At 35.7% G+C, this 9,783-nt stretch overlaps 3 protein-coding genes across 3 annotated transcripts; 2 read left to right on the top strand and 1 right to left on the bottom strand.

Moving 5' to 3' along the window:
- Positions 1-1,067: 1,067 nt before the first annotated feature.
- LOC126376198 (ARL14 effector protein) lies at positions 1,068-2,464 on the top strand. Its single transcript, XM_050023443.1, has 4 exons — positions 1,068-1,398; positions 1,503-1,646; positions 1,743-1,849; positions 1,972-2,464. Exons 1-3 carry the CDS (start codon positions 1,322-1,324, stop codon positions 1,822-1,824), a joined length of 303 nt encoding a protein of 100 aa, XP_049879400.1. The 5' UTR covers positions 1,068-1,321; the 3' UTR covers positions 1,825-1,849; positions 1,972-2,464.
- Positions 1,822-5,190, bottom strand: LOC126375533 (nucleoside diphosphate kinase 7-like). The gene is made up of 7 exons (XM_050022512.1): positions 5,149-5,190; positions 4,289-4,566; positions 4,044-4,205; positions 3,357-3,555; positions 2,787-3,032; positions 2,518-2,631; positions 1,822-2,131 (listed from the first exon to the last, which is right to left on the bottom strand). The coding sequence occupies exons 1-7, from the start codon at positions 5,188-5,190 to the stop codon at positions 1,988-1,990; spliced, it is 1,185 nt and encodes a 394-aa protein (XP_049878469.1). The 3' UTR covers positions 1,822-1,987.
- Positions 4,536-9,077, top strand: LOC126376192 (nucleoside diphosphate kinase 7). Its single transcript, XM_050023431.1, has 7 exons — positions 4,536-5,892; positions 5,974-6,254; positions 6,395-6,556; positions 7,205-7,403; positions 7,806-8,051; positions 8,313-8,426; positions 8,603-9,077. Exons 1-7 carry the CDS (start codon positions 5,890-5,892, stop codon positions 8,741-8,743), a joined length of 1,146 nt encoding a protein of 381 aa, XP_049879388.1. The 5' UTR covers positions 4,536-5,889; the 3' UTR covers positions 8,744-9,077.
- Positions 9,078-9,783: the final 706 nt, after the last annotated feature.

Here is a 9,783-nt window from a genome sequence, read left to right as displayed (position 1 = left end):
ATAGATTTAGACGGGACAAATCCATGCCCTTCAATATGCGATTTCAACACAAAGAGCTTCAAAAGTTCATTTCTTGGTGTATCTTTTAAATTAATTTGGTTTTCGAGACACTTCAGCTACTTATTCAGTCTTTTCTCGGTGCGTGGAAAATGATGCAAAACAGCGCCTTGTCACAGCACTCGCGATTCATTTTCGAAAGAAAATACATGCGAAAAGATTCACTGGGCTTTGTATTACAAGATAAAGTGAAGAAGATAAGCACAAATACACTTCACTCGATCACACAGTTTGTTACCGATAAAGATGTCCGTTTAAGATGGTTGTCACCGCTAACCATTCACAGTCCAGCACAATTGTCATACATCATTAAAAAATATGGCGCCTATTGACAACATTCGTTCCACGCAGATTACACGGCAGCACCGATGTGATCGTGTTGGATCGTGTATTATTTGGTGTATTACCACTATTACTCAAATGAGTCGTTCATTCACTCGTCATTAGTTGTGATTCGGATAGTTCTACATATACTTTTAATAACTTACTACATTTGTGCATAGGAGACGTATTGCACTGGGATAAAATCAAATTAAGTTTTAATCTTCATTGGTGCTAATTCCTGTAAATACCATCTAATTTTATTTTAAGTTATATCTGTCCTTTTCTTATCCGCCGAAAAGGAAAGGGACGGGTAATCGACAAGCATAAAATTTATGGAACACACGTCAATTTTAAGCACAAATCTAAACCAACCGTCTAAAAATTTTACGTCAGTCAATAACCCGACACATTAATTTACTCATTCTTCCTAAAATTAAGAGCTGTGAATCATCCGTCCCTTTCCTTTTCGACGGATACGAAAATGACGGATATAACCTAAAATAAAATTAGGCGGTGTCTGCAGGAATCGGGGCCACTATACCTACTATGATTTGAAAAAGAAAAGTCGTCGGCGGCGGCGGCGCCTTATAAACGCACTGCTGTAGGTAATGAATGAATTACTCAACCTCAGTTGAATACATTATTTTTTTATGAACTTAGAACCAAAGCTTAGAACAGTGTTGGAAGCACTAAAGATAAAAAAAAAAAACAAAATATAATAACCTCACTTTTCCATTTTCCAGTATTTTGATTCATTTTGTTAATTTTGGTTTGATTTTGGTCTAGACTAGAGGAATGTGAAGAGATTTCATCGTTTAATGTTTGTTTACGTCGTGGGCCGCGGAGGTCCGTGTTGCTCTAGGGTGGTGAGCGTAAATAAAACAATTTCACCCATTCACTTGCTTGTCAACAAGCTAAAGCGCTAAAACTCGATTTAATAATGCATTTCTTGGATAATTTTGATCCGGAAACATCAGCTCGAGAGCGGCGCAAGTTAAATCGTAAGAGTTATTTCAGGTCAGTATCTTTTATGTAGTTCTGTAAATTGATATTTTGTATACTTCTAAGTAAACAAACAATTATGTTTATGTTCATTAAATACTTATTAAATTTTTTTTCAGTCGGAAGACCAAAAGTATTTACGATGAACGTGGTTTAATAACTGCAACTGGGAAAGATTTGTGTGACTGTTTAGAAGAGGCATGTCCAGGTTGTCATTTTCCATGTCCCAAATGCAGTTCTCCTAAATGTGGCCATGAATGCAGGTAGGTATTTAAGTTTCCCCTAAACTCTGCATAGGTACCTTGGTTAACTCATGGAATGAATAAATTTCTATGAAACAATTTTCTATCTGCTTTCAGGACGAACAGAAAATGGATGTACGACAGAATTGAAATAGAAGGCAATGACTTTGTAGTAAAAAATGATTACAAACACAAGTAGCAAACAAAAATTAACAACATTTATTGTAAGTAAATTAAAACAAAATATTTATTACAATGATATAAGAAATTATTACACACAAGTAGCTAAGAGTGAATTAACTAACAAGATGTATTTTTTTTTAAAGACTAATAATACCTATTTCAGAATAATACAAAGTAAACTACTCGTTAGCCAACAGTTTAAAGAAATATTCCACTTCTAATTCTCCATCTTCTGGCAGATCAGTGCAGTGCACTGCATTGTGAATGATGTCCTTCCCATAGAGGGCTCTTATGCAGTTTGGGTACAATTGGCGACCTAGGTCCTGAAAGGAACAAATACAAGTAACTGCTGCTGTTGTGCTGTGCTTGTGGTATGAGCTCGTTGCAAATTATATTAAGGTCTCTGATATTCAGACAATGTTTATCCATGTAGATAGCATTGCTGTGGAACCCATATACTTCAGGACCTCTTGTTCTGTATTTCTTGTATTTTTATGACTATCACAGATAATAAAAACCAACAAACAGCACATTTTTTTATTAGAGTTAGAAATTAAAATTGCTTTTTTAATTACTTGCTTGGTAGTGTGTAAGTAGTTCAACCAGTAAAATATGAATTAATGTTGATATGTTTTGAATAAATACATATAAAAATACATACTTTGTTTATATTTTGATATAAAAATATTTTCTATAGTTGAGTACTCACTGGGTCTCTTGGTCCACACAGTTTTCTAAATTCACAAACAACATTCAAGGTAGGATCGTTGCATTTCACTTCTAATGCGATGCACTTTCCTTCAGCTAAATGTATACACATGGACTGGAATGTAAGATGGCAGAGTTAAGATAAAAGAAAAAGAAACATTATATCTGTTCTTAGGATATGTATAACGGTATAAGTGAATTTACGTAAGTAGGTATGTGTAGAGGTACCTACAAGTATTAATTTTAAAATTTATAATTGAAATTATTAACCTCGTATTCTGGCAGGACATCTTTATATATTTCGTAAAATTCTTCTGCATCACATACTCTAATGGTAAACATCGCCATAGCAGAAATATAGAATTTGTCAGAGGTGGAGATTTGTTCTAGAATAGCGCCCACGTTACCATCGATTAACGCGTGTGGTTTGATCACGCAGCATGTACAGTTCTTATACGTCGCGCGGAATGGAATTTTTGGTAATCCTTTCTCATATCCAAAGAATGCATCTAATGTCTGTAAGATATTCAAAATAATCTTATGGATGTGTTATAAAAACGCTTTATTGTAGTCGTTAATTCAATGTTTACTATGCTTGCGAGATCTTTCTTTGTAGGTACCTATTGTTACCATATTCTTTAGTTGAACGTAACGTGCGCAATGTAAGTGGGATGGCTTAGTACAGAATAGCATCTACGCATACAGTGTGGTGTGGTTGATGCGGAACTGCAAGAGGTGAAGAGAGCTGGCGATCACGCTTGGATGACCCGTCTCGGGAGTGACTTATGTTATCACTATCACTGCAACATACAGGAGGCCGATGTAAATTCATATTGGTACCTGTTTAGCTTCCGCCTCAGATTTGCACCCGTGCGCGATATTTTTCAAAGTATTATTGCCATAGAGGGCGCGGAGGGTGCCGGGAGCTGCCAGCTTAGGGTCAGTGGCACCGAGACAATCCCGCCATTTCTCAACTGCATTCGGCGCAACCAATTCTAAACCTATCACTTCTCCGGATGTGACATAATCTATTATTATTCTAAAAATAAATTGATAAAATAATGGTTCCTTCAGAAATGTTACATACCTATTTGAAATGGATATATGCATGCCTGTAACTTTTTGGCACATGTCTACTCAAATTAGAGGAAAATTTCAACACCCGTATCGGTAGATGAGGGCCGATGGATGTTTTAGATTTATTGGTTAATTAGATATCAAAAAAGTTTCCAGGACGTGTCCGGTTAATGGGAATAGATTTACCTATATTCTGCTCACCTGGGTAGGTATACGCGCGTGACATTACGTATCTGCTTTTTTCAGTCGTTCAATTCCAGTCGGTGGTTTCCAGGATTTGGATCCCGTTAATGGTAATAGGCTCGCTCCCCATTCTTTAGACTGGACTCGAATATAGCTGGCCAGGAACGAGTGTGTATACTATACTCTGCCTACCCCTTCGGGGCAGTTCGGGGATGCAGACGTGATACTACGTAACATACTTAGTTAATAATTACATAATTTACTAACGGCATCATGTTATTTCCAGCGATACTACTGTAAAGGGCCATAGCGAAATCTTTGCTAATTTTGCCATTTTTCATCCTCACTATACGAAAGCCTTTATTCATAATAAAAGTTATAATTTTTCCATGCATGCCAGGGGGAATAGGTTTTATTAACGCGAAAGTGCTGAAAAATTAAGGACATACATAATCAAATTAACTTAGAAAAAGTAGGTAATTGAGAAAAAGTTATTAGTAGGTATTTCATACCTTTGAACGTTATTGAACAAAATTTTATTCGTAGCCGGTGTGCAATCTGTGATTTGCAACAGCTTGGAAAAAATGTTCACAACATTGCCAACTTGCAACATTTCAATTTTCAGAGTCGGGAGCTGCACGCGCTTCAACAATATTTTCCCTCTTCGAGGGTGCAGTACTTGGACGGAGTTGTCAAATGGGAAGTAGTTTAAAACCAATTCTAGTATTTCATCGGCATCTACGTCGTACATCTCGCATAAAAATGTATATTTATCGAAGTAATCGTACACCTACAAAATAGTAGGTATTTGACCTTATAAATCACAAGTGGTATTCATTATAGTCCACTATATTTTATGTCTAGTACCTTGCACAGAGGGCTACTTACTATTCGCTGATGCCGACGGTCATAATTTAATGTAATTTAATGACATCGGAATGAAAATCGTTTTATCATTTTGAAAACCGTTGCAGAACATAAAATTAAACTTGGTAACTGGAAACATTACTAGGAAGGAGCACTCTGTGTTAACTTGGAACATATTATATTATTATACATTAACGCTTGCAACTATCATACTGGCGTACGTTACGTACGTGACGTGACGTACATTAGGTATACATATGTACTATTTAAATAATAGGTAATTATTACAAACTATTTTCTAACTGGGATAATTTTAATAAATACCATTTTTATAGTGGGTGATTGAGCTTGGTCAATAAAAGTAGGTATCAAAAATATTATTGTGTTCCTTGCATAGGTACGATACGAAGCAATTAACAACTGTCAACTTACTAATAAGTACCTATACATCGTGACATTCAATTTGGAAAGAGTTTGTACTACATCTTGAAACAGCGTTGTTCACCTGCATCCGTGCATGTCCCCAGTCCACTCCAACATGATGCATATTGTCATTCATGTCATTGTTCATAGGCAGAGGCACGAGTGGCAGGACATCGAACTCCAAACAAAGCCGTAACAACGAGACGGTTCTGTTCACCAAGTGCTCAGCTCATTCCAAGCTTTGTAGTTGGCGGGATTTTTACGATAAATAGATTATCATCTATTTTATTGGAATTTAGGACCTATTTGATTTGTCCCGAAAACTCATAACATTGAAGAGTATTAGTTTTTTATTTAAAATGAGATAAGGCATTAAAGAAAAATAACCGTGATATCCTAGCTAAAACGCCTTTGAAACCAAGCCAAGAATTCTAGATACGAAAAAAAATGCATTTGACAATTGACGTTTGTTTGCCGACGTTTCGTTTGCCGATTTACGTTTTTTGAAATTTCTTGCCTAAAAATAGTTTATTTTCCCTATTTGTACTTCCGCTACTCGTTACATTACGTGCAATTATTGTTTACGTTGATAATTGATTGTATTTCAGCAATGAACACATGAATTTTAACAAAAATACAGTACTTTCTGATGTTGTTTGGTGCGCGTAGATACCTGTAAACAAATTGTAAAAAGTCTCCAAAGTGCTGGTTACCAGATGTTTTGTTTGGCTTTAACATAGTAACAAATGTGTTCTGTATTTGCCCTTATATATTGTTTGTTATAATATTATTGTTTTGTCAGAAAATTATTGAAGAGTTTGCGATGGTAACTAAACATTTTCATTTAATTTTAAATAAATATTTATGATTAAAATATTGCAATTGTCACCTAAAACTTATTTCGTAGGAGGGGAGCTACAGCGACAAGTATATCTTTATTGGTGAATGGTACGACAACCAAGCGAGCCTTATCCGTCGGTTCAATGTGTCTTACTACCCTACAGACGATACAGTCGAAATGTACGACATTAAAAACCGGAAAACATTTATACGTCGTGTCAAAATAAATGGAATCACAATTGATCAATTTTACATTGGCGGCACACTTAATATCCTGGGTCGACTGGTGAAAATAGTTGACTTTGCTTGTGAAAATACTAAAAACAGGATTCAAAAGGATATGGAAGTGTGAGTATACAATTTATAATTTGTTATAAATAAAAACAGATATGAAAATTAGCAAACTGTAATTATTTTATTAAGTTGGTACTTAATGTGGACAAAGAATGTGAACTGTATTGAATAAGAATGTTAATTTAATTTTTCAGGACATTTGCAATGATAAAACCCCTGCCAACTAGTACAGCAGGTAAAATAATCACACACTTTATGGAGGCTGGTCTACGCATTACTAGGATGAAGAAAGCACGCCTCACCACAGAAGACATCAGCACCATTTACAAGACAATGTTGACTGATCCTACCTTCCCGTAAGTATTGATACAGCGTACTAGTCTTTAATAGCACGAGATCACAAAGACAGTATTAATGAAAACACTAACGGATAGTAGTTTAATTAAATGGGAGTAGTTATGAGGTGGGTGAGTAGGTTAGGTTAGGTACCTAAATGAAAATGTATTGATCTTTGTTAAACTGAAGATAAATTCTGTCTTTTAAATGTTCTTGTGTAAGTCTCTACCTACTATCACAGAATTTATATAGTACTACATATGCACCAAGTCGTAATACTGCAACAGTCCTAATACACTATTGGCCCTTTAGCCTGGCCAGGATGTATGATGGATGGATGATGATTATGTTGTTTAAGTATTACTGAGTGTTAAAGTATTAAATTATGTAAGTGTAGAGATCTTTTGATAGTGTTATGTTGTTAATAATTGTAACAGTGTTATTATATTATTTCTAAAAAAATAAAGAAACTGCTAGTATTTATAGAGACTACAGACATATTTCTTCATATTTCAGACATTAATTAATTGACTAGATAGGTACTTACAAATTTTGCATATAAGTAGAGGGTCACTCACACTTACGCCCATCTAAAGGGCAAGTCAAGTTCTTTGTATGAACTGCCTGTCCTGTGGTACTGTATTAACTTATTTTTCTGTTTTCATTAGATTTCTGTTAGACCACCTAACAGGGCAATTGGTTATTGGTGTTGAGTTGGTTGGGAAAAATGCTGTGGATTTCTCCAAGAAGATGTCTGGAGACAGGGATCCTCTGAAAGCTGAGCCTGGGACCATAAGGGCATTGTATGGCAAAGACAAAGTCAGAAACTGTCTACATATAGCACATGATGCTGAATGCGCCAAGAAGGTTAGTCTTGGAGATACCATATAACTTGGAGTTACTTGTCTGAAAGGGAATGTTGCATATAGGTTTAGTAGGTCATTGGTAAGCTACAAACTGTTAGTTGTACCATATTGATTTTAATATCTATTATTTTGATAGACTTACAACTTTTGAGTGAAGCCAGCAATTATTGACAATCCTTTAAATAACTAATGCACCCCTTGAAAGTTATTCCAGTAATGGTACAGTGAGTGCACAGGCTTAATAGGGCACTGTTAGGACAAGTAGTTGCTTATGTTTGAGCACTGCACTGCTATATTAAGCGCAAAAATATTTATTATTGTGATGCTACTTTAAAAATATCTGTTTATTGCAGCATTGTTTTGTTTTTTTAAGAAAAGTAAAGAATGTATTCTTTTTACTTAGGATTTGGAATATTTTTTCCCGCCTCCTGCTTACCGTACGACGCGGTTGCGGCTGACGGCGACGCTATCCAACTGCACCCTGTGTATAGTGAAGCCACACGCGGTGCGCGAGGGTAAGCTCGGCAGAATCCTCGAGTGCATAGACGAGGGAGGCTTTGATGTCACAGCCCTTAACATGATGATGGTTGAAAACGTCAATGCCGCAGAGTTCTATGAAGTGTATAAGGGCATTGTACCTGAGTATAAGGTGATTACATATCAGATACTGGTGAACAAAACCTAATTTAATTTACTTCCAACTGTTTTAAATATTTTAGAACTGACAAATTAAAATAAAGGTTGTGTGTACCAGAATCTACAACAATGTTTAAACAACATTCTCCCGAAATTATGTTTGCTTGTATGTAATTATTTCCAGACAATAAATGTTGCTAGGTAACCCAATAATGGACTTCTTGCATCAAAGTTTGCGCCGTTATTTTTGTTATGAAATATGTTTTTGTTTCAGGGAATGGTGGACGAACTTGCTAGTGGCGCATGTGTAGCCATGGAAATTGTAGCCAAGGATAGAACCCTCAATTCTGCTGTTGAGTTTAGAAAATTGGTCGGCCCTACCGATCCAGTAAGTATTATCTTGATCAAAAGTCGAACCTGCGACATTATTATGTAAGGCGCGGTGTACTAGTAGGTTCAATAGTTCACTGGACTCAAGGAGTTGTTTAAGTGATATGTTTGTTTTTAATATAAGATATAATTTAGATTGGAAACACTTATGAAATTGGATATATTGTCTTCCAGGAAATAGCCAGATTGCTGCGGCCGCACACACTTAGAGCCAAGTTTGGGACAAGCAAGGTAAAGAATGCTGTACACTGCAGTGATTTGTCCGAAGATGGACTCCTGGAGGTGGAATACTTCTTCAAGATATTAGACTTATAGACCAAGGCTGATTACTTATTGTTACGATACTATGCTTTAAAATTCACTGTGTGAACAAGCGTGAGTGAAGACATTCAGGTATTTCTTAGCACTTTTTTTTACTAGCTCAGAGTTAACTTTGATTTTTAATACGGCTATCATTTTTTATGTGCTATTAGCCTATTATAATATTTATTTTCGTCAACCAAAGACTGACGTGTGTAAAATAGATACTCGAAAAATATTCTATAAATTAATCGCTTAAATCTGTTGGCGAAATTGGAAGTCTCTGTTTTTATGAGAGTGGAATGTTAATGTGAGATTATATTAATTTAATAAATAATTCTACATTTGATTGATTGTATTCACTCTATGCATCAGCATGTGACATAAAAAAATATATCAAAGTAAGAAAATGAACTATTAAGGTGATAATCAATCATGAATATTTATGGTATGTATAGAACAAACACATTTTATCTTTAAAATAAGCAGTAGTGTAACACAGATAAGTAATTCGCTGCCTTAATGAGACGCTGCTGTGATTATGATTTTTTAACCAGTATAGACAGAACTTGTCCGTACGTTGAATTTTAGGTATTTCGTATTAAGTAAGTACATGCGGTAAAGGAGTAGTATGTATTTGTCAGGAGTCATTTTGTATTAGTGTAAGAACATTTGAAGCGATTGGGGAGCGTAAAGGATGTATCGCCACAAGCGGCGCAGTTGATTAGTATAGGTACCTACACGTCGCGGATCAAGCCCGCCCGACTCTCGACGGTTCGTTGCAGGGACTTGTTCCCGAGCGCTACATTGTCCACTATCGCCTTGTAATATTTCCTGTATGCAGCTTTGTATTTCTAACAAGTTTCTTTGTGCAAACTTCTAAGCTAAACTTCATTCTTTGTAGAAAGTAATAGCTAGGTATCGTTCAATATTGTATTTTTCGGGTGATATAGGTATGCGACAGGGTGTACCCTATGTACCTGTAAAAGTCTGAAAACCAAACAGCACAAAAGAACATTTGGTTTAGGTTTTAAAATGAGATGTAGTAATACTTA

The sequence above is a fragment of the Pectinophora gossypiella genome, chromosome 2 (assembly GCF_024362695.1).
Source record: "Pectinophora gossypiella chromosome 2, ilPecGoss1.1, whole genome shotgun sequence".
In the NCBI taxonomy this organism is placed as follows: domain Eukaryota; kingdom Metazoa; phylum Arthropoda; class Insecta; order Lepidoptera; family Gelechiidae; genus Pectinophora; species Pectinophora gossypiella.
Note: the sequence above shows the minus strand (reverse complement) of the source record. Positions and strands in the feature narration are given on the sequence as shown.

Bases quoted from the DNA above. Each gene is read 5' to 3' on its own strand.
- LOC126375533 (XM_050022512.1), bottom strand. From the start codon at position 5,190: ATGCATCATGTTGGAGTGGACTGGGGACATGCACGGATGCAG. The intron at 4,567-5,148 runs GTGAACAACGCT...ACTATTTTGTAG, and splicing joins GGGGACATGCACGGATGCAG to GTGTACGATTACTTCGATAA. The intron at 3,556-4,043 runs GTTAGTAAATTA...ATTTATTTTTAG, and splicing joins GCTGGAAATAACATGATGCC to AATAATAATAGATTATGTCA.
- LOC126376192 (XM_050023431.1), top strand. The intron at 6,255-6,394 runs GTGAGTATACAA...TTAATTTTTCAG, and splicing joins ATTCAAAAGGATATGGAAGT to GACATTTGCAATGATAAAAC. The intron at 8,427-8,602 runs GTAAGTATTATC...ATTGTCTTCCAG, and splicing joins TGGTCGGCCCTACCGATCCA to GAAATAGCCAGATTGCTGCG.
- LOC126376198 (XM_050023443.1), top strand. From the start codon at position 1,322: ATGCATTTCTTGGATAATTTTGATCCGGAAACATCAGCTCGAGAGCGG. The intron at 1,399-1,502 runs GTCAGTATCTTT...ATTTTTTTTCAG, and splicing joins AATCGTAAGAGTTATTTCAG to TCGGAAGACCAAAAGTATTT. The intron at 1,647-1,742 runs GTAGGTATTTAA...ATCTGCTTTCAG, and splicing joins AAATGTGGCCATGAATGCAG to GACGAACAGAAAATGGATGT.